The 25,512-nt window shown below is 37.5% G+C and overlaps 1 protein-coding gene across 12 annotated transcripts in view; it reads left to right on the top strand.

Annotated features, from left to right (window-relative positions):
• LOC127574754 (DNA (cytosine-5)-methyltransferase 3A-like) overlaps positions 1-25,512 on the top strand; it is a 416,558-nt gene that overhangs the window by 385,447 nt on the left and 5,599 nt on the right. For all 12 annotated transcript variants that reach the window (XM_052024036.1, XM_052024037.1, XM_052024038.1 and 9 more), the window contains 2 exons: positions 1,672-1,741; positions 22,668-22,786. In XM_052024036.1, the coding sequence (XP_051879996.1) occupies positions 1,672-1,741; positions 22,668-22,786 (189 nt within the window). The remainder of the gene's footprint in view (positions 1-1,671; positions 1,742-22,667; positions 22,787-25,512) is intronic.

The following is a 25,512-nucleotide window of genomic DNA, read 5'->3' on the forward strand; positions in this document are numbered from 1 at the left end:
TTTTCTTAAGTTGGGGAATTCCAGTTTTTTGTTTATTCATTCATTTAATGTTCTCAGTCTGTATGAAATATCTGCTTACTTCATGCATTTAACATATCGCTAGCTTGAAGACATATTCAGGGAGAGATAGATTAACTGGTGATTACAGTGTGAGCAGTTTGTCCCATTTATGCTGCATGTATATTTTGTACCTCAATATGAATTTTCTTAAGGTCTCATATATCTACAATGCCACATTTGGCAGCTTTCTTCTTTGACTTTTTGCACAAAGGTTTGGGAATTGGATAATCTAAGTAAGTCAAGGAAGTATTCATATTCCGGATTCATTCAAAATTTGTATTGTGAATTAATCTATCTTGTCCTGACCTATGTCAATGATGATGGCGAGGGAAATGTGATGTGGTAAAAATATACGATCCTTGCATAAGAAATGCAATTAAAAATAAACTAATTAGGTCCTAACTGCCAAGAATAGATCACTTAGTAGGTGACTTTATCTCGTCAACTGCAAGTACAAATGGAGCTACGAAAACAAGGTTTTGGTTCAGCCAGCAGTGATCAAATAGTGACTGTTTAAATGTGCTCAAAAGAATAATTTATCTACATCATAGGAAATACTTTGCAGCTGCTTATTACCTACACAGTAAAAATAAATTCAGCTTGGATGCATTGGTGCATTTACCCATATGGAATAACTTAACAGCTCCATCCTTAAAATGTTTTATAAGAACTTACTCTTTCCTTTTATGAAATCAGTTTCTCTTCTTCCCTTTGCTGAGGGCATTAGTTCCTTACTAAGTCACCAAGGGGCCATTCTTCTTGAATGATAAAAGGCAACAAGTCTCAATATCTTTCTATCAGATACATATCTCAACAAAGTATTAGCTCAGTCTTCAGCTCACTTTAAAAAACACAGTTCATTTAGAAATTGCCAATTTGGTGATGGTGAGGCTGATTGTTGTGGCTCTAATGCAAAATAGTTGAGAACACTAACTCAGTCGTAACTAGAGATTGAATCTCGGACTTCTTGGTCAGTTACTCACCACCTGAATCAATGGAGTTACATACCTTTTTGATTTCATGAAAGTTCATAACTTTTTTGTTATAAGGTGCTTAATTGCATCAAAAGTAGTTAAGCAACCAACAGCCTTTGCAAATCCATGCTCCTAATTAAGTTGGAATTTAGGACTGACAATTATCCCTTGCACAAATGAGGAAGACAGTTCAGTATTTCCATTTGGCTCCAACTGCTTCATAAAAATCAGTTTTAGTGATGCTTCTCTAATTTCCTATATTTGTGTAATTAATATGTACTGAAGTAACCATTATTTCCCAGTCTCCACTTTTCTGGCCATAATTATTTTCTGTACTTCATTTCTCATTCATAATCACCATGCAGACATGCTATTTCATCAGTTATAGAAAAAACAACAAAATTACCACACAACAGAGTTTGATATCATGTTATCAAGGAAACATGTAATTGATGTTTACAAAAAGGGCTGAAACAAAGTTTAGTGAATACAAGAGTAGAAATCTTTGACCTTGCCCACTTACAGACTCTTGACCCTGTGTTTTGAACTGTGAAATGTGCTTTAAGTTTATGTTCATCTATTTGTCATCGTTCATACCTGATGGTGGCAAACTGATTAACTTATCTTCTTTTTTTAGACCACTGGTTGCCATGTATAATGATAAACTTGATCTTCAGAACTGTCTTGAGCACGGCAGGACAGCAAAGGTTAGTGTGAATTATCTGTACATAGTTTTCTATCATTGGATTGAATTGTAGGGAGAGAACTTGCAATCACCATAGGCTATCATTTCTAAGATGATTAAAAATTGAAATCACATGTATTAATTTCCCTCCTACCCTTTTGTAGACACTGCTTACCACACTATCTTCCAAACAGGTCGATGAAACAAGTCTCCTGTTCCTCTTACCATCTGATTACTAGGAGATAAGAATAAGGAATCGATTTCTCCATCTCCTTTGCAGAAATACCGTATATTGATTCACTGGCTGCTATATAACACATCCAAGCTCCACTTTCCCTGCCCATGGGGAAATCCCACGTAAGGATTTCTATTAAAAAATAAGTTGCCTGGTCACTAGACTGCAACAATGTAGGATTGAACTCATGCACTGCTGAATTCACTACCTCGGACTCGGTGGTACTACACTCTACTAAACAGAGATCTTGAGAGGAGTTCTTTTAATTTAACTAAAACCATGTACCACACTGATAGGTCTGACTGGGTGCTTAATATTATACTCAATATTTTATTTCCACAGGCACTTGATGGATTAGGTAGGATTGAAAATGCACACACAGTCTTTTCATGTTAGTTGCCCTTGGCCATCTTGTCGCTTAGCCACAGAGTTCCATGATCCCAAGGGAAACTGATAACAGCATAAAAATGTGGAGGTTTCATACATTCCTTAAAGAATAAGCTATAATCTTGAAAAAGAAATGTTTGTTACAATTGATTTCATGAGAATTCCAATAATTTCAGTTTCCAACTATGATATTGGGCAACATTGTCTAGTGTTTTCAACCATCATCATAATTAGACAACTGAAGGATTTGTGTTTGAAGAGAACATATAGGAATTAATCTCCATTTTCCTCATTTCTGCTGCATGTTCAATAGTTTACCCTGCACCTCCCTGAAAATATCTGAATAGTCCTGTTCAGTTTCTACATTGGCCTGTAATTAGCAATATTGTAAAAGCAAATATCCATGCATTTATCCATGTTCTTATGTACTTACATTTCAATCTGCTGGTTAGCAGCTGATGCTGTAAGTTGAACTATCCTTCAAAGGCATCATGGACTTTGTGACATCACAAATTGCATATTCTGTTTTCATTCATAATATCACAATAAGGAATTCTACATACTGAGAGAATGTTCCCTCATGCTGGTTTCACCATTTCCATAAGGGTGACAAAGTGCAACTGAGAGGCCATATTAAATATACAAAAATCTCTCTTTAATATTAAAAGAAATTGAATAAATATACATGGTGCCTTGGATCTGCTCAAATGACAAAGGGAATCTATGATCAAACTAAATTGCAGAATGCTTCTGAAATAGTTTGAGAACAATATAAGCATGAAATTGGAAATTACTATTTCACCAGTGGATTCTTATCAAGACTTTGGTAAGAATTACAACTCTTAAAGAAGAAATTTGTGATAAATGTATAAATCTCACACATGTCACACCCGCAAATTATTGTTTTAATTGCCCATCCCTAATTCACCTTTAGAAGGTATGTTGCACCAACTTCTTGAACCACTGCATCTGTTCTGATTTCTATAAAGATAAAAAATGCTACTTAGTGATGCTACTCAAATTTACAGCAGTTCACCACTTGCTATTTGAATTAAAGTGAATCACATCCTTGCTGCCTTTAGATCAATCAGCCAGGATCAAGTGCCACAGAGTAAGCAAACTGAAATAGGAGGGGAGAACTGAGTGCGTATCTAACTCATCCAGAGTTCGTGTTACAAAACAGAAAAGAAATTTAAGTCACAGTTATTTGTAAAGTCTGTAATTTCTGAAATAATGCAAAACAGAAATATGATCAATTTGTGTTGTAAGTTATCTGCAAGTCTATTCCATTAAGATACTGTGGAACATAAAAACAGAAGACCTGGTTCAGCTCTAAAAATGACATTTCGTATGAACTGAGTACAACTTGTGGATAATGAAATGAACAACAATCACACTAAGTTGTGAGTTTTGATATGGTTAGTTCAATATGAAATCCCAAAAGAGCAATTGCATGCACACTGAGTCATGAGCAAGGGATATGGACATTCCCAGTAGTATTAAATATGAAAAAGACACTCACATATACTCTTATGTGTATGAGTGTTTAATGTGCCCCTCAAAAAGTCAGATTTGAATTCCTGTACATACCTCTCCAAAAGTGGAAATGAGAGAATTAAGCCAAGAAAATGTTTATAGTACTTTAAAATTTCTACAATAGGACCATGTAATTTGTCTCTCTGGATGGACACCTTTTATTTTGTTTGTGGTATACATTATCCAGTTCTGTGAATCACCATTTCTAGTACCTGGGTGTTTCTTCTCTGAGAGCACAATACTTGTTTTATGACATTCTGAATTATTTTGAACAACAATTTAGTTATCTCAAGCAACAAAATGTAATTATTGGCAGAATTGCATACAATCCTTTGTAACTTGTTGCAGCTCCTCACACTGCCTGGGTTCCTTGTTTAAACCATTCTTTGGTGTTGGCATGTGTCATTACTTTTTCTAAAAAAAGACAATCTTTGCTAAAATTATAACAAGAGGTTGACATAAACAGACAGTGACACAAGGAAGTGAACATGCACCGGGGGCAATTCTGTTTGCCTGATGTCACCCAATTATGTCTACTTTAGTCTTTTGTTGCTGAAATTTTGAGTACAATTCACACCAAAGGCTGAGCATTCACAGTACTTGCCCTTAGATTTCAGTGTCCTTTAACATTACACACACATCCCAGATGTTAAATCAAGAAATTATTCATGTTGAATCATATTTTACTCCGGGGAAAGTGTTCCATCTTCCCAGGGTCAACATACTTAGATTAAAATCAGTGGACACTTTTAACCACTTTGTGGCAATAGGAATGGATATTTACAAAATGATGATCCAATTTTGTTGTCAGAAATGAGCAGTGACCCTTCACACACCCAAAGTTACAGTGAGATGATTCCCCCCATCTGACAAGATGTCCAGTTTGGTCTCATCTTCAGGGATCAGCACCCAGGGTCAAGCAGGCTGAGCAACCAGTTAAATTGATCAATTCAGCTAAGAAGGAAAAAAATATTGATTATAGTAACATTTAACTCATTCACAGTGTGTGAAAAAATTGGTGCATACACAAGATTTAAGTAGAAGCTGAAATATCATGAGGAAACTCTTAAAGGAAATAATTCTTTTTTATTGTTTGAAAGATTATTTATTTTTTATGGAGCAGATGACATCCCACAATTGGATTAGTTTTTTTGGCACCAGGGAGTGATTAGAAACTCCATCTCAAAGATTTCATAGTTACTTTGAAGTAGTGCATGTAAACTTGAACTTCACATCAAACCACTAGTTCTGTGATGATTTCCCCTACAAAGATGGCAACACTGCACTCAATGGAGGATGAGGGTATCAGTGTCAACACATGCCATATTTCTATGTTTAATGCAATGTGTACAGATCCATAAAAATACTGTTGGGTGTTATGCAATAATGACAGTGAACAATGACAATTTCACCATCATTGCAGCCACTAATTTTGGCCCATTATTTTTCCAGCATTTTGACTGGTGGCATACGGTAATGTTCAAATATTTCTGGAACTAAATCTAAGAAAAGAGCCAGCTTTTTATCCCTTGGGTTCAACTTTGTCACTATTTATCACAGTTAGACGTTTAAGGAAGCACTAGACTGATTTTTTAATTTGCCACTTACTGTGTGATGCAGCACTCACCTCAGTGCTTGACTACTTTTTTTGTTAATCAGACAAAAAGATTGCTGTCTACAATTTCACAGCCAGTTCTCCTTCAGGCACCACTGCTTATTGGAAGCACTTTCTGAATTCATCCCTAATATGTCTTCATTAAAATCACAAAAATTTCAGTTGGTCCCCAACAAATACAAAGTTTCAAGGGACATATTATGATTATTATATATCAATAAATGTGTTAAAATAACATTTATTGGTACAGAATAATATTACTTTTTTATTCCAGTCCAGTAAGAAGAGCAATTCTGATAAATCATTCTTACTTCATCCGACAAACTAGCCTGAATTTCAAGTTTTGGCTGCAGGGGAAGAAGAAAAGAATCATCTTTTATAACACTTCCAGGTTGACAGGCATTTAAATTGAAAAGTTGAAAACATCAGCCAAGGAAGGCCCCGTATTTAATAAAGTTCACTCGTATCATGATTCCTTTACAATTTTCCATCAGGTACTTTATCCCTTTCACTTGCTGTTATTATGCAGAAATACTTCATGATCTTCAAAGGATTTCAAGCAATAATCCAGAATATTTAATGCTTCCCAATATATTTACTTTTCAATCCTGGTTTGTTGTGCTCTACAAATATTTTCCTCTCTGATCCACAACAAAAAACAGTACATATTTCAAAATTCAACTTTTTTCTCAATCTTGTTGGGTTTCTGCACACTAACACCAAACAAGTCCTAAACTGAGTGAAAAAGTCTTCTTTCTGACAAGGCTGCATTCTTCTTCTGAGCATGGACAAATGATGTCCTGTTTCCAGAATAGAAGTTGAATTATCATTGTTTAAAACAAAATGTAAAGTCAATTTAAAGGATGAAGTACTTATCTTGACAAGTTGCAAAAGAGCAGTATTTTATCAGGTGGCTTCATTCCAGTCAGCATTCATTTAATTCCATTGAATTTAATTGTATTGTATGAATAAATGTTGACTGATGCTATACTGTTCATTTTGCACCACCAAAGGCAACCTCTGCTTCTTTTTGGTATGTCAACAATGGAAATGTTATCTTTCGTCCTTCCCATGATAATCACTGGGTTGTGCAAGAGTCAACTCTCCCTCCAATTTTCTCCATGGCTTTGGAGACTTACTAACCCTTCATTTTTTTTTTCTTTTTATATTGGGTGACATAACAACAGGTGTGGATGGAGCAAAGACACAAATTTGATCCTGGTGGTTGCACAGGGTGGAAAAAGCTGTGAAAAAGATATGCTGTGCTACCAAAAAACAAATCAAAAATATCTGATAGTCTCAAGCAACCCTGGTTCAAGAAGTGATGATTACTTTTGCATTTGAAGTTCTGCATACAACAGTAGAGCTCTAGATGACCTCTCTGTCTGGAGAGGCAGGAGAACCGGTGTGTTAAGCTTCGCCGCTGGTATTCTGTGTGCAAAATTTTTGAATTTATACAGAATATTGAGATGCAAATCCAGCAGATTTTATGCTCCTTTCTTAAATGTGGAGTTTTTACTTAAGCTCCCATAACCTTATGGAGCTGGTCTGATCGGGATCTTATAGGGAATTGACTGTCTGGCCACATCCTGTTGTGGAAGGTGGTTTCCGATGTAGAGTAAGCTATTCTCATACTAACCCCTTGTCAGTAAGGCTTTGGGCTGAACTTAGTCCAGCAACAGGCAAAACATTTTGTCTGCAGCCTTCAAAATGGGGTAATATTGTTCCATCGCTTGACATTTATGGGCTTTGTAGAACACTGGATTTGCTGCTGGTGACAAATAGGGATGAATTTTCTTGAGGAACTCCACTCTGCCGGCTTATCCATCCATGTTCACTTGCTTTTCCCAGAGTAGATCAGATTTGATTGCAAATGCAAGGAGCTGAGCTGACCTTATAATCTTGCAGAGTTAAGGAGGGTGGGCTACATTAAGCTTTCTTGACCGAGTAATCTACTTAGCGTTGAAGGTAACACACCGTTTGTCCGCCCACTGTCCAATTCTGTCTATTCCTGCAGTGATTTAGTCGCTGCTTGTCTTTCAGATTGGGAGTTAACCACTCTGTAGAGGGTTATCAAAGAGAACATCACTTTTGATGAATCTACCAAGTCACTGATGAAGACAGCAATAGAGTGGGGCCAAGCACACTTGCCTGAGGGACCCCTGCGTAGGTGTTGAGATAAGAAGATGAGCATCCACTAACCATGACCTGGTGTTTGCATCTTCTGAGAAAGAGATGTATCCAGTTAAGCAGCTCACCAGTTTTACCACATGAGGCTCTCTTGTCAGTGAGGGAGGGATGCCATACTCTCCTGAAGGTCCAGCATTATCAAAGGCTAAGGAAAGTACTAATTTCCAACCGGACATCAAGAGAATCACTCCATTTTTGGATCTTGAGGATGGCATCTGTGTCAACTGCTTTACTCTAAAACTGTTATCAAACATATCATAGATCACTATGACTTGAGATGTTGTAACAGCTTCTCATTTACTGTGGTTTCCATGAGCTTTGAATACTTTTGCCAGTGAAGATACTGGTCTGCATTTACCGGGGTCTGACTCTGATCCCATCTTTCAGATAGATACAGTGCCATCCATTGTTGACCATGACAGGGTTGTGAACTCGGCTTATGAGAGGATCTTTGGCTGGACCCTATGTCTAGCAGCTGTGTAACATGGTACATTTAGGTACCAATTTACTGTGTTACTGAGCCATTATAATGGTTCTGATCATTTGCCCTTGACTTCTGGTATTAAATTTTATGACTCATTCAAGAGGATAGGAATTTGATATTATATAAAATGTCATGAGTTCACAATCACAGGCATGAAGTCAAAAGGACACACCAAAACCACTTAAAGGTAGAATTGTCTGACAAAGTAGACTTTTTCCATGGCTCATTCGTGAAAGAAACAAGGGTTGCCATGGGTGCGCACCACTTTTCAGCCCTCTTGGATAGAAATGGTATACGTATGATATGGGAGAGGCAGGAAGGTCAGACAAAATCACTTTTCATTAAGGGAATTTCCTTTAAAAGCTGCAGATATTTACACTTGAAGAAAAAGTAAATATCAATTTTATCCGACTCTCTTTGGATGTCCATTAAAATCCCTTCTAATTGGAGGTTAAACCTTAGCTCCTTAAGTTCTGTCACTAAAAACTATTTACTTGTAAGTCCAAGGCATCTTCTGAAATCAAAAGCTCCAAAGCCTAGGTGGTAAATCAAACCAATCTAGATTCATTCCTTGAGAAAGTAGCCAAGTACATGGAGTTGTGACTAGATTTGCATTAATCCATGGCATACTGCATCCTCCCAAGTCATCCTCTGTAAGGAAATCATTCATCCAGGTATCAGTGCACTAGTTTAGACCTTGCCAGATGTCAAATTGTGATGTAACTGTTGAGTTTTACTCTTTACCATACCTGAGCTTCCTTAGGAAGTCCATGAAAATAAAAAAAAACTGCAGATGCTAGAAATTTGAAGCAAAAGCAGAAAATGGTGGAAAAACTCAGTAAGTCCAGCAGCACCTGTGGAAAGAGAAGCAGTTAATATTTTGGGTCTGCGACCCGTCATCTGAACTTGCCCAGTATAGAATTGGCACAGGGCAGAATTTTGCTCCTAACATAGATATGTTCTGATCCCTGGTCAGATCCTGGGCTCAAAAGTATTTCAATATATTGAAAAACTGTCTGGAGCATTAAAGTTGAAATTAAGATAACTGCCTCAGGAAATTCAGAAGACCTGCTAGCCATGCCATTGGTGGGCTGGTGTGATGACATTGATGAGAAAGGTTCCATTCCTTTATACATGCTGCAGTTGCTCAACAGGCATCCCTGGCATTCAGGCTACATAGGAGAGAAATGCAGGAATGTCCTCATATGGTATCATTCCTCTGTTTGCAAGCATCTATCTGTTTGTGGCAGATGTGCCATATCCTTGACCAAAAATGGACTAGAAATTTTGACAATGGAAGAAAGGAACCTGAGCTAAGTATAATCTGGTCCTGCCCTCAGTTGCGCATAAATTATGTTCTGCCTATCTTGAACATGACAAAAATAAGGGAATTTGGCTTTTTAAATCTGTCTTGTATCTATTAGAGAAGCTTTGGAAATGCTGGAAAGCTTATAAGCTTAAATTACTGTTTCCTGGATACTATCAGCCTGTTAATGATATAATTATAATATATTTGTGTTCAACTATTATATATTAAAACAATGCATTATTTTGCCAATTAACATTTATTGCTCAGTTTGTTCAGATAATAACATTCAAAACATTGTCCTTTTGTTTAATATAATGTGCCACAGCACTGTGTAGTAATTAGCTGCTCCATATCAGTAGTCCCTCCCATGTTTACCCCTTTGGGAGCAAGTAGCATAGATTGACCCTGTTATATAATATATGGAATGTGCATTCACTCAATTCAACAATATGAATTTGCTCTTACCCATTTTTTTAGTTATACATTCAGAAAATATTCCCAAAATTGGCATAGATTGACAAAATAAATGTATTATTATGTGGGGTCATTGATCAGATGGGACATATAAAACAGGTTGTTTGTTTTGCTGATATTGAAATCATGCCAAAATAAGTGATTAGGAATATCTTCTGTCTAACAATCCCTTAAAAATATGTTGTCACTTGTGAACAGTTCGCATTAATGGACAGAGATCACGTGTTGTTAGATAATTTAAACAGCTGAAGTTCAACCCATGTTGAGTGTTCAACGTTGAGTTTTAAATCCCACATTCAGTTCTGCCCATGACCTCTATCAAATATCTGTACTGTTCAATATCCTCAGATTTATCCCATACCTCCCACAGCTGTTGAAAGCCACATTCATGCCTTGGTTATCTTCAGACTTCTCCCATGCTGCAATCTATGAACTTTAATCTATCCTGAATTTTACTGCCAACATCATACCTCACATGTTGTATTCGTTGTCCACCAACTCTGTCCCTGCTAAATTCCATCAATTCACTGTTCCTCATCAACTGAATTTTAAAACACTGTCATACAAATTCCTGCTCAGCTTACACATCCTTATCTTTGCAAGCACATAGACCCATCATTCCTGCTCACACCCTCCAATATCTACTACCACTGGACTTTCTTTCCCTCCCTCTCCCTGTTGTCTATCATTGATGACAGAAGCTTGAGTAATGTCTACCTCAGTCCAAAGAAATTAACTACTAAATAATGACACTTTGCTTCAACTTTCTACACCTCAAAAGCGTGTTAATGTTTTTGAAGTAACTTCAGACAGCTAGCCTTATTTGGCTTATGCTTATACTCTGGTCTGAACCTCTAATGTAAGGTGCTCAGGTCTTTTTCCGGCATTGAGGTAGGAAATTATTGCAGTAATTATTATATCCATTATTATTATTTTTGATTTCAATTGCTGGGATTTTCCTGTGTATGAATTAATTGTTGTATAAATCTATATAATCAAATGATAGTACTTCCAAAAATTTGGTCAGTTTTAAAGCATTTTCAGATGTGATGCTATTGTTTGTTTTATGTGGCACTTTGTATTGTAATGTTTGGGGCAGTATTGTAATGCAGAAATGCTTATATGCTATTTAATGCGTTAGGTAAATATTTGTATCTGTTGTTCTGAGCTTCAGAAAAATGCAGAATACTTTGGGTGCAGTTTGTAGAACCAAAGTGATGATGCTGACCTTGAATTACTTATATTGTCACCTTCAAATCAAGCAGGCTGTTCAAGCAACAGCATCCAAGATTGCCAGTTGATCCCTGTTGCAGCTGAGCTATTTAAATGATATTACCAGACAATAATGTATATAACTTTGATGAACATGTTTTATGGAAATATTGATATCAGGGCTATGAGCAGGGAAAGTATTTGCAGATAGTTTGACATTGTATATTTTTTGACAGCAGTCAGATTTACATGCAGCTGTGAAGCTATGTCAAGTAAATCTGTGAATATTTATTCCCAGTTTATGATTCATTTTCATTACATTGTTAAAATATTTGCCCAAATTAATAGGACACCAATATGCAGACTTTAATTACTTCAATAACTTTTATTTCTATTGCGTGTGTGTGTATATTATATATATGTTATATATATATTTTTTTGTTGATGTTTATATTTGCAGTCTTCAGAATAAAATGGAATAGATAGGAAAGGAATATCGTTATCTTATGTGCAATGAATTAGATGGAGAGTAAAACTAGTTTATACTGTCCCATTATTCTGTATTAATTTCACTTCAGTATGGCTGCACCAGTAGGAATACTCCTGCTTACTAAACACATACCCCTGAGTGAGGTTATATTTTTAAATGCGAAATTCCCTTGCGAATATTTTTTGTTACATTGGTTATATGTATATACTGAAATCCCCTCCATTCGTGTAACCAATTCACAAAGAATCTGTAAAAAAAAGTGAATCAATTAATTAAAAAATAGAGGAAATTTAGTCTATTCTAGTCATGCTTATACTAAAAGTTCACACCTCAGGAAACTGGGTTAGTACAATACAGATATTTTATCTTGCACTCCAATATCCAACAAGGAGGAAATCCATCTGATTGTTCTGGATGTGTTCAAAGCCAGTATTTGGAACCACACTGCCACCCAGTTACACATGGTTTCAGTCCTTTATTCCACATTCAGGAACAGAAATTAATATGCCCAGTTGCAAGCATCTACCCACTAATATATACCAAATTATTTATAATGATGTGACAAGAGGTGAGCTAGGATGAGGAATAATGTTTCATAGTTGTTAAATTTTAAATTTTTATGTAATGTGAATTAGTTACTCTAAATTTCTGTTTTCATTCCCTTCCTCTCTATGGTCAGCTGACAAATTAGCAATATTGAATGCCAGGACCACTAAAGTGATACTGAAATTTGGCAGATTACCAATATCCAGTATCCTGTTAATGGAAATTACTTCAATTAAATATTGAACAGACTAAAGAAGCAGTGTTGGAGCTACGAAGAAGCATTAAGACCCCGGGGTTGGACAGGATAAACCCCAGGTTACTATGGGAAGCGAGGGAAGAGACTGCTGGAGCATTAAGGGTGATCTTTGTGTCCTCCCTGGCCACAGGAGTGGTACCGGAGGATTGGAGGATGGCAAACATTATTCCATTGTTCAAGAAAGGTAAAAGCGATAATCCTGGGAATTATAGACCAGTGAGTCTTATGTCAGTGGTGGGCAAACTATTGGAGAGGATTCTTAGGGATGAGCATTTGGAGAAGCATAGTCTTATTGGGGATAGTCAACATGCCTTTGTGAAGGGCAGGTCATGCCTCACGAGCCTAATAGTGTTTTTTGAGGAAGTGACAAGAAAATTGATGAAGGTAGTGTGGTGAATGTATATGTGGAATTTAAGCAAGGCGTTTGACAAGATTCCCCATGGTTCAGAAAGTTATGAGGTATAGGATTATTGGAAAATTGCCTGTGTGGATCTGAAATTGGCTTACCCACAGAAAGCAGAGGGTGGTTGTAGAAGGGGAGTATTCGACCTGGAGGTCGATGACTAGTTGTGTTCCGTACGGATCTGTTCTGGGACCCCTGCTCTTTGTGATTTTTTATAAATGATTTGGATGAGGATGTGGAAGGATGGGTTGGTGGTGTCATGGATTGTGAAGACGGTTGTCGTAGGTTGCAACGGGATTTAGCCAGGATGCAGAGCTGGGCGGAGAAGTGGCAGATGGAGTTCAATCCAGGGAAGTGTGAAGTGACGCACTTTGGAAGAACGAACTTGAAGGCAGAGTACATGGTTAATGGCAGGATTCTTAGCAGTGTGGAGGAACAGAGAGATCTTGGGGTCCAAGTACATAGGTACCTCAAAGTTGCCCTGCAAGTAGATAGGGTGGTTAAGAAGGCATATGGTGTGCTGGCCTTCATTAGCTAGGGGATTGAGTTCAAGAGCCAAGAGGTAATGTTGTAGCTCTATAAGACTCTGGTTAGACCACACCTGGAATATTGTGTTCAGTTCTGGTCACCACATTATAGGAAGAATGTGGAAGCTTTGGAGAGGGTGCAGTATATTACCTGGGTTGGAGAGCATATCTTATGAGGAGAGGTTGAGCAAGTTAGAGATGTTCTCGTTAGAGATTTTCTTTTTAGAGCGACGGAGGATTAGAGGAGACTTGATAGAGGTATATAGAATTATGAGAGGCATAGATAGAGTGGAGAGCCAGCATCTTTTCCTCAAGGTGACAGTGCCCAGTACTAGAAGTGACTCATTCAGGATGTGTGGAGGAAAGTTCAGGGGAGATGTCAGAAGCAGGTTTTTTACACAGAGAGTGTTGGGTGTCTGGAATGCACTGTCGGGAGTGGTGGTAGGGGCTGATACAATAGGGTCATTTAATAGACTATTAGATAGGCGCATGTGAAGTAGAGAAGGGGGTAGATTGAATGGGGATAAGGTTTATATAGGTCACCACAACATTGTGGGCTGAAGGGCCCGTACTGTGCTGTACTGTTCTCTTTTCCAGAAACATTGTCAGGATCCCCTCCCCCAACCCTAAATAAACTTGTTTTCTTAGGCACAAACTCAGTCCCGATTACTGGCAACTATCTGACAGTGGATAAGGCTGTTCACCACCTTAGTGCCATATCTGACCCCAAGCTGAGTTTCTAACGACAAATCTCTGGCATCAGTAAGACAGGTTATTTTCGCACAAGTCAGTTCTGCTTCAGCTCCAATGTAGCCGTTGTGCTAAATTTTGCGTGGGAGGTTAAACCCAGACCAAATCTACTCTTTCAATGAGAAAGATTCCATGGCACAATCTTAAAGAACACCAGAGGAGTTGCCATGGTGCCTTAATCTATATTTATCCTTCTATCAGCCTAACTAAAAACAAATTGATGGTGATATCAGATTGTTGTTTGACAGATCTTTCTGTGTGCAAATTTGCCACTACATTTCCCACTTTACAGTAAGTAGTGGCTTGGCATTAAGGCATTTTAGGGCAATCTGAGGTTGTGAAAATTGCTACACGTATGTAAGAATTCCTTTTGTTTCAGGCAGCATTACAGATTTGCGCAGAATTTTGTACCTGGCGTGCACATGGTATGTTTCAGTCCATACACTCTTTATTGCAGGGGCAAAATAGTCTTAGCAAATGAACTCAGGCCTTGATTTGAGATCTGCAGTTGACTGACATCCATTTGATCTTACCAGTAGAAAGCTACAATTGCAAAATGAGCATTTTCCTTAAAAGGAAGCCAGGCTTGTAGCTGAAATCTCCTGACCATTGATTAAAACCATCTGTAAATGCATAACCTCTATGTTATATATCTTTATCACACCCAATGCATACGAATTATTCTTCATTTTTTTGCAAATATCTGTTTCATTGTTAACGTTACTAAAAAGTAAACCAGCCATTTTTAAAAAAATTAATTTTACTAATATTGGAAAGAGCAAAAAAAAACCAAGTTCCATTTTATGGAGAAATAGTCATCTAATTTGCTGCTGACCAGAAGATCTTAAAACTAATCTCAACATCTCATCATTTAATATAATATTTAACCCTGAAGAAAGAGGACAAATTATGCATGATTCCAATTCAATTGCATAATATCAAATACTTTTATGAAGCAATGCATCCTCTGGCTTTGAGATAAGAGATTTGTTCTCAAGTAAACTGAATCTGTGTTTTAGTCTGTCTGGCATTTTCTCTCCATGCCATTTGGATAAATCATATGCAAAATAGAAAATGGATAATTGCACCTGGATCAAAGGTTTTTTAGTTATTAAAAATTGTGTAGTCAAGAGTTGCCATATTCATGTTCCAGGAGAGTCATTCAAAGTGCATCCCTGCTGAAATCACAGTGAGAGTCTGGTAAACTGCTTGACACTTTTAGCCCGAAACCTGCTTTCAAACTAACTGCTCTTGGGAGGCTTTCAGTGTTCCAGAGTTGGCAGGGATAGACTATAATGTAATATTGAAGAAACAAGCAATTTCTGAAATTTTTTTAGTCTCAGTTCCAGTAAAGACCAGTCGATTATGATTGCTAAACCAATTAACCAGTAACTATTAAGAAATTTATGTTGCATTAGTTTTTTTTGAAACACATAATTATATCCCAGTAAATTTATTTTCAACGTACTCAATACAAAGATATCTTGTGTTATTTAAAAAGGTGACACAAGATTGCTGATATTTTTAACCAAAATGAGTGCACCTTATTCCAAGTGCATGCTGCAGGACAACTCTGATACTGATCTTATTAAAAGTAGGCTAACAGGAAACGTATCAGTGTTATATACATTGTAATACAGCAGGTAAGACAATACTTTGCAGAAATTAGCTCCCCCCCCCCAATTAAAGTAGCATTTGTCAGATGGTTTGCGACTGGTTAACGAAAGTCTTCTGTGTAGACCTCACGTTTACACTCTTACCTTTAAATGCTCCACCAGTGCAATGTGAGCAAAGGAAATCATGATAAGCCTGGAGCTAGGATTAAAGACTGAGGAGCGAGTGGGTCAAGGTGGAGAAAGATGTGAGGCTAGGAGAGAGACTTGTTGGAGATGAATGATGAATATATTGGTCAGGGAATGTGTTGGTTGGTTGTTCTGAATCGGTCGGAGGTAGGACTGATATCTTAGAATAGGATTGATATTTTTTCATTGTAGGGTTGGTAGTCGAGGAGTAGGATTGGAAAAAGATTCTAAATTGAGGAGTTTAGATTTAGGAGCCAGGTCAGGGTACATTTGGAAGGTACAACAGATTAATAGTTTGGGAGTAGGATTTATATTTCTGAGTAGGGGAGGGATGACTAATTGCAGAGGTAGAATTGGCCAACAGATGAAGATGAGTAGTCAGGGAAATAGTATTGTTAGAGAGGGTAATAGGATTGGTAATCTGGGATTGGATTGACAATCAGAGGGCTGGGATTCATAATTGGGGACTTTGAAACTGTAGTCAGAAGGTTAGGATTGGTAGTTAGGCATGCGGAATTGGTCAGTGGGGTGAGGAAATGGAATGGTAGTGCAGTTTAGGATTAATCATCCAGGGATTAGTAGTCCAGGGATGGGATTGATAGTTGGGGTAAATGGTAGTCGAGGAGTAAACCTGTAAAATCAGTAATTAGATGGAATTGATAGTGAGGATTTGTAGTTGGGGAGTAGGATGGTTGGTGAACAGCAATTGGAAGTCAGGGATAGATGTAGTTGGTGAATGATTAACTGCTAATTGGGGTAGGAGTGGTATTTGGAAGATGGGATTGATAATTGGGAAGCAATGTATTGATAGCTGGGGGTTAGGATGAGTGGTTGGTGAAGGCAAGATTGGTAGTCTGATATAGAATTGGTACGACATAAAAGACAGGTTGGTAGTTAGCATGGTAAGGATTGGTATCATGAGTGGTCAGGGGAAGGATTTGTAGCAAGTGAAGCAAGCATTAGTAATCAAAGGGCAGGATTAGTTATCAGGTGGTAGTATCAGTAGTTGGTGAGAAAGGAACTTAGTGGGTAGGATTGGTTGTCGGAGGGTAGGATTGGTTGTCCACGGGGTAGAGTTGGTAGTCAGGGTGTAATATTGGTCATTGATGGTTAGGGATTTGCTTTCCAAGGTGGGAGGGGAAGATTGGTGATTCAGAAAGGAGGATTGGTGGTCAGGTGGTAGAATTGATAGGATAGGAGTGTAGGTTTGGTAGTTGTTGGGGGGGGGCTGTAATTGGTGGTCAAGCTTTGAAGTGATGGATGTGTGATTGGGTCATCCGATGCTTATGGTGGTTGGGTAGCCCAGTGATTGCAAGGTAAAGATGAAGATTGTGAGCTTGATGTTCAGTGTTTGCTCTGGATACTGGAGGTTTAAAGGGTCTGAAGGAGAGCCTGATGAGTGCTTACCTTAATGAAGACCACTTAGTGTGTTTCCAACACCAACAGAGGATCCACTTAGGCTGATCAATTTTAAATTATGCAGAAGCATGCCTCGCAGACACCATAAAATATGCTTTTGTGTGAATGGCTCATCAATAATGTAGTTCACAGATGAACATTTTTAAATTACTCTGCATATGTGGTGTACCGTTGGAATCGTGTCCAGAGATATGAAGCAAAAAAATGCCAACTGAAGTACCAAGATATAAATTGTCTTTTCATTGAAGTTATATCATAAAACACTCAAAAAGTGGCATCACACAAACCACTTGGCATAAATACCTTATCTGAAGGCTAACCTCTTCACTGACATTTCTTGTTTTGTTGGCATTTATTTTAATAAAGACTGAATCATGAGAGAGGAATCTTCTTCAGCTTTGTAATGTTATTCCTCTTTATTTTGATACTCTGAATGATGTGGCAGAGCATATTGTATACTATAATAGAACGTTGTGATTTGTTGACTGTCAGTAGAATCACTATATACCGCTGCTTGAAGCAATTGTTTATCGTAACTCATTTTATGTAAAATTTCCTTTATGCACACAACCTATTTCTCTTATGAATTAACTTTATATCATTTATGGTAATGAATGTCTTTTGTTGCTAGAATGCCTGTAGTTTTCCCAACAAGAACCAAGACCACATCTGTTCTGGGTGAACATCAGAAAATTACAAAGTTCTTTATGCAATGGCAATTTATTTCCATTTTTCTTACCTTGATCCAATGCTTCCTGGTTCTGGAATTCCAAATACATAAGAAAAACCATTGGCTATTTCTGACTTTTATGACTGTTTCATAGTTTTAAAAACTTTTACTAGGTCTTCCTAAGATAGAAAACCCCTTGGGTACATAGTAACTATAATTTCCGTTCTTGAAGTGTTGCTATTTAAACTTGTACTCCATCGTCATATCCTTTCCAAAATATGGCATTCTGTTAAAAGGCGTAAAAAAAAGCTTCAGAATGATTTGGTCCTGCCAAGGTCATACATGATTGTAAAATAAGTGAGCTCATATAATATATACTATTTCGTAGCTCAGCATTTGTTTTCTTCACCAGCTACAGCTGTTTTAAAACTACACCTCTGTTTCATTAGCTTGGGTATTCTGATCAGTGCTATTTTAAAACTGGCATCAGCCCATTTAAGGTAGAACAGTTAATACACATTTTAAAATAACTGGGAAAACAGGGCTGTTTGTTATTTATTCAGGTTACACAAGCTGACATCAAGCTCCAAGGTTTGTCAGCGGTATTCATTTGCAGTTCCTCGAACATTACCAGCCATGGGATCTTTTATGTGAAGGTCAGCATCACCTGCAAGGCAGCCATTCTTCTGTATTGCATTGGGACACCCAAGGGACATGTTCAAATCTTGAAGTGGGCTTGAATCCACAGACTTTTATTCAGAGACAACAACATCAAGCTTACAGCTGTTTAGGTTTGTCAAGATAGTTCATGTGAGAAACTGTTTCTTGTACAAATTCTACATGCAACTATTATGCTTTATAGGATATCAAAATCTAGGGTATTAAAATATTAATTACTGAATAGAAAAGAACATACTTGAATTCAACCTGAAATTTCTTCATTATCATTAAGAAACTTACCATAAATTTGTAGCTCAATATGATGTTGCAATGGCAATTGACAATTTAAAGCGATAACTATAACAGTATTTTGAAGATCACTTGCACACAGTGATTACATGGAAGTGTGATCCTCCATAATGCTATAACATAATAGAACTGAATAAATTTAGTGCTGAATTCACACACCCCTTATACGCAGTAAGTAAAATATTAATCTCCCAAATTTTGATATTCCATAAAGCACATTACTTACACATGAAACAGCACTTAAAGGGAAACTCAACTGCAAGTAATTGAAGCAGGGAATTTGAATGCTGTTGAACTGTTTGAAATTCAGGAGAGTTTTTGGCTTTCAAACTGCAAATTACCTGCATTTTTTATCTTTCTTGCTTCTATAAGTGGTATGTGTTCATTATGGGTGCTAATCTCACTAGTTTTATTAAATGGGAGATCTGTCAGAGGAAGCAGTGTCCTCAGGATTCAAATTTCTCCTCACCCCTTTAAAAGGTAAGAGGAGGATAGGCCCAGCATTAAGGATATAGAAGCCAATATTCAATTTTGTTATATCTACCTGAAGAGATTGTGTTGCCTGCTGGACCAGGAGCTGTGCTTTGCTCATGGTTCTCAACAATCCTCAACTTGAAAATCAAAAAACTGTAGATGCTGGAAATCTGAAATAAAAACATCCCTCAATTTCTTTGACCTTGGCTCCTTCCAGAATTCTGTTGGAGTCATCACCCACATTCTCTGGTCTGCTATAAATAGTGATGCCATTGGACCAAGCTAGCCAGTCTATCACTCTCTCTGCCAGTGTTCCATCATGTTCCACCTGGGTTGTCTACAACCCAATGGTATGAACATTGAATTTTTCAATTTCAGGTAATCTGCACCACCTCTGTTCATTTATCTCTCCTTCTCATCCACCCAGGTTCTCACAACCACCACCACCCTGACTCCTCCCCACCCCAGCCCCCTGTTACCCAGCTTCTTTCCCCTTTGCTACTGGTTCCACCCGCCCTAGATCCCTCCCTTATCTGGTTCCACTTACCACCTTCCTTAATTATTAGATTCCAGACAAACCAACCCTTTGTTGTCTCCACCTATCACCTTTCATCCTCTCACTCTACCTCCATTCTCTCCTCCTCCCACCTGCCTCCATTTGCCCATCATCCTCCTCTGCACCTGGTCCCACCAATCACCTGCCAGATCCTGCCTCAACCCTCCCCCTGAGAATCAGAATCAGATTTATTATCACTGACATATAACATAAAATTTGTTGTTCTGTGGCAACAGTGCTGTGCAAAGACATAAAAATCTATAAATTACAAAAATAAACACAGGACAAAAAAAAGGAATAATGAGGTAGTGTTCATGGACCGTTCAGAAGTCTGATGGCAGAGAGGAAGAAGCTGTTCCTGAATCATTGAGTTTGGGTCTTCAGGCTCCTGTACCTCCTCCCCGATGGTAGTAATGAGAAGAGGGTGTGTCCTGGATGGTGTGGGTCCTTAATGATAGATGCCGCCTTCTTGAGGCACCGCTTTTTGAAGATGCCCTCGATGGTAGGAAGCGTTGTGTCCGTGATGGAGCCAGCTGAGTCTACAGTCCTCTGCAGCCTCTTGCGATCCTGTACATTAGAGGTTCCATACCGGGTTGTGATGCAACCAGTCAGAATGCTCTCCACTGTACATCTATAGAAATTTGTAAGAGTGGTGACATAATGAATCTCCTTATAACTCTTTATACCTCCCCTCTACACTCTCAGTCCTAATGCAGGGTCTTGACCAAGTTGCTGACTATCCCTCTGTTTCCACTGATGCTGCCTGTCCCACTGAGTTTCTCCAGTAGTTTCTTTTTTCCTCCAGATTCCAGCATCTGCAGTTTTTTGTGTCTTTTTCACTCTCTCCCATTGACTTCAGCAGCCAACAGAAGAAGACTTTTCACTAGTGGCTGGTTTCTGTTATGTCCAGTGCATCATTGTCCATTGACATGGCACTATGAGGGGACCAGAAGGCTAGCCACAGTATTTGTGAAAAGGATAGACAACCAGGCTATTCATCTCTGATCCCCAGAAGCAAGTTTGTGTAATGTACCTGGTTAATTGTAACAGTGTATCTTTCTTCTGAGAAACATACACTTTCAATTTTTAACCCTTCCAATAACATGCTTCCAGGAGCAAGGGATGACCAGTAAACCCATTCATAGCCCTATCTCACCTTGATCATACAAGTATCCCAGGTAACCACCGGTATCAGAACAGCATTTTCCTACATTTGTGCTTCTGCTAATATGCAAGGGAGAGAGAGAGAGAGAGAGAGACAAAGAATATAAATTGTTTTCCCACTTAAATTCAAGATTTTTGACAAAGTGTTAGGGTATTAGTAATGTTGTTATCCAGGCTACTGAAACGATAGGAACATTTTCCAAATATTCACATTTAAGTACACTGGTAACAGCACTGTGAGTCTGTAATGCTCATTTTGATCTCCATGTACAATGCTACACCCACACTAATTGAGATTTTGTCAGTGACAAGTGGGATTCAATACAGTCCAATGCAAGACTAGTTTGTTTTGTTCTGGTTAAAGTTATTTGATATTGTTATAGCTTTTGTATAACTTTCACTTTCATGCCCACTTGTCTGGAAGTTTCCATTGTTCAGCAAAAAGTAAACTGAAATGAAGCCAACAATTATTTGCAGCCTCCAACTATAGAACAAGCAGTTACTGTAAAAAGAAAGGTTTTGACATCAGAATCAGATTTATTATCACTGACATACATCCATCGTGAAATCTGTTATTTTGTGACAGCAGACAGTGCAGGACATAAAAATTACTATAAATTTACAAAAATAACTAAATAGTGCAAAAGAGGGAAAATGAGGTTTTCCATTGGTTTGTTTTCTTTGTGTGAGGTCTGCATACTATCAGAGCATTTCTCTGAATTTCTGCTCCCACAAGCTGAATGGAAACTGGAAAATTCTCCACAATGTTTTCTTCTCTTATATTCATGAATTTTGTGCATTAGGCACATGTTGGGTTGCACTGTAAAATGCAACTCAGTCAAAGAGTAGTTTTGCAGGAACTGAGCTTAACTTTTTGCACCTTTTTACTATTGCTTTGATTATGTAATATACTTGGTTCAGATGTCATCATTTATTAAATGGTCTGTCTCAACCTTCTGAATGCCTTGATTCAGTTTTCTAAGTTTGCCCTTTACTTTTTAAAAAAAGGATTCTATCCATGTGCAGAATGTACAGAAAAAAATCAAGAAGGAATGCCAACCATTCCTCTCCATCCTGATTTTTTTTTTGGCTCTAATTATTATAAGGTAATATATGCCATTACTTACAGAGTCATAGCTGGTCAAACTTATTATTACATTTTCCTTTTGGCACCAATGAGAAATGATTGTTATTGATAAAGATACAAAAAAAGATTTGAAAGACTTTGACTTTGTTTTTATATACGTTCAATTCCAGAAGTGCTGCATCTGTTTAGCTTTATTTTATATATGTATGTGGAGAGTATCACTATTATGAAACCTGCAACTCATGTTGCACCAGGAATGCAAAGAATACTATGTTTGTATATACCATTGTTCCTCAGTAAGTTATTGTAAAATGAGAACTGTTGGTTTCATTATTTTTAGGATTTTTGTTTGTTTTTATTTTTTTTGTCTTAAGTTTAACTTTTTTCTTTTAGTTCAACAAAGTGCGAACCATCACCACTAGATCTAATTCTGTCAAGCAGGGCAAAGATCAGCATTTCCCAGTCCTAATGAACGAGAAGGAAGACATTCTCTGGTGCACTGAAATGGAAAGGTACACTTGTTTCAATCATTTCTAATCTCAGTTTTTTCACATCCACTTTGTGGTAAAAGGCTGACCTCTTATTGTCAGTATAGAAAATTGAACATTAATGAGGAAAAATAAAATGCATTTTTCTTGTAGCATTTCCAAACCTTCTATGTTACTCATCACTGGGGGAAAGGAGCCTTTAATAGTGTGCAAAATGTTAAGATCTGTCCTAATATTTGCAAACTAGATGATCACAACTCACCTCCATTTTCTTCTTAATGTGACCTTGAGTTTTTAACTGACTTTGCCTATCCCTGTACCTATCTGTCTCATTTGCTAAATCTCTATTTACTTGTTAAGCTTCCAACAAGTTTTTTTATATTTTTCTTGGATTCTGCCAGTTTCTGAGACCTTTGGCAAGACCATATGCAACTCATGGATTTGTTAGGCATTATCATGTTCTATCACACATTCAGTGGTCAGTACTTGTCATGTAAATCCCATACAAAGATTTAAAGATACGACCTAAAATAGTTCTAGTCAATATTTCAATCTAATGATACGCGGGGATAGGACTATAGTCTGTGGAACATTTTATCACCCACAATAGCTCGTCAATTTCACTCAGCTGTTCTGCCCAAAATTGTCCAAGGCTATGGAGGAAAATCAGAGAAATGGTCAGAGGACTGCAACCATATCCTTGTCGATGTCCTTATTTTCATTTCCCTGACCAAGCAACAAAGACTACATGTAAATGACAGTAGAGCATGTGAATTCCTTTCTATCTGCTGGGCCATGATCATGGTAAAGTTAGGTTTGCAGGCTATTGCCTCCAGTGTGTGAATTTTGTCCATTTTGTATCTTGGCAATGTCAATTTCGTTTCCTATTTACCCTTCATGGTTTTAATTCCCACATATGAGTCTGTACTTCCTTTAAGCACTTCAATTAAATAAAATTTTGACTTTTCTGAGGTGCAGCATTCCAGATTCTCACAAAATGCTGGTAACAATTAAATAATATCGCTGCCAGTCAATGGAATTATCAAATGTCATTTTCTCAAAATTCTAATGCAGGCAATTCATTGCTATGGCCTTGTTGAAAGTTCAAAACAAGGTTTGTTAGTCACCTTTCTTCCCTTTAAGTTTGTTAGTGATTTAAAATATATTACAGATACCATTTCCAAAATGTTCCCTCACTGCTTCATTCCTGAAAACTGAAATGAATAATGCCAGTTGGTATGGTACATTGATTTAGGAAATGACTTATTTCATTCCACTTTTGATTTTGACCTTAAATTTCTTTCTTAATCTTTTTGTTAAAATCAACCATTACTGTCTTATTGTTTTCTACTTTTATTGCTCCCTGATCTGCATGCACATTCTTCATTTTATATCAGGATGCTCAAGATGATAAAAGACTCCTACTGTTATTTTGCAACCGTTTCATTTCCCCAATTCAATCTACACTGGTTTTAGCTGCTGGTGACTCTCTTTCAGATCTCTCTTTTCCACTGCCATGATGGTTCTCTCGTATGAATTCCCAATCATCAGTTAAACAACCTGGACCTTGGTCTATTTCAGTCACAATCTTACTTCGTGAGCTGCATATATGCTTCAAATGCCTGAATTTTATTTATAATATGATGTAATCAATGAAAGCGCCACACATTAGAGAATTACATGCTTTAATGGGCCACTTTCTGAATTTATGTACAGCATGCTAATTGCATGAACTGGTAAATCAAAAATAGCCTGTCCTTTATTTTTCTTGTCAGTGGCGGCAAAACGTAGAAAATTGATGAATTTGCTTCAAATCAAATGAACTATTAAACATTACTATGCTTGGGCTAGCTCGGGTAGAACTTAATACACTTAGACTTGTTTTTTGAGCATGGAATGGACAATGAGCATGGAGTGGATTAATTGTCCCCCACTCTGTACGGATGTTGATTCCACTGCTAAATTCCCACTCTTGTTCATGGGAATAGGTGGCTATCTCAAACAATCAGCTGAAGCCCTGCAATGCTCAGGTTTTTTGAATAGATGCAGGTCAGCTAGCAATTAAAACAGAAGAATTAGATAATAAAAATTAAAAGAGAACTACATATGCTGGAAATCTGAAATAAAAACTGAAACACTCAGCAGGTCAAGAAAAAAAGTTAATGTTTTTGGTCCTAGACCTTTTTATTTATGAAATAGGATAGTTCCCTCCCCAGTGTGCATTTCTCCTGAAAGCCACAAACCTTAACTCACCATCCATGCAAAGTTCAAAAGAGGATAAGGTTTCTCCAATCCAACCCATTTCTCCTCCATCGTTGTGTGGCTTCCTCCCTACATTATAATAACTTCATTGCACTATTCCCACATGTTGATTATATGTTTCCTACCACCTTACCAAAATTCTAAATCATTCATGTCACCACCATTCCTCATTGTAACATAAGTAGAGAGGCTAACCCCTCTTCTTTGGATGTGTAACTACAACTTGGGCATGACAAGAAGGCCAATGATAGACCCTCTTAGAGATCCAGAGATAACATTGTGTGTGGGAAGAGAAGCCTCTACTGTAAATGATCTGACAATGATTGAATGGAAAAGAGTGGAACCAAGCCAGGGGTAATAGACAACTGAATTTGCAAGGGAACTTTATGGTGTTTGTGTTAAGGACTACAGAGAAGAGAAGGAAGATCCAACACTGTGGTCACAATGGCAGATGTTACTGAGAAGGATAATATCATTGCTTTTATAAG

The sequence above is a fragment of the Pristis pectinata genome, chromosome 10 (assembly GCF_009764475.1).
Source record: "Pristis pectinata isolate sPriPec2 chromosome 10, sPriPec2.1.pri, whole genome shotgun sequence".
In the NCBI taxonomy this organism is placed as follows: domain Eukaryota; kingdom Metazoa; phylum Chordata; class Chondrichthyes; order Rhinopristiformes; family Pristidae; genus Pristis; species Pristis pectinata.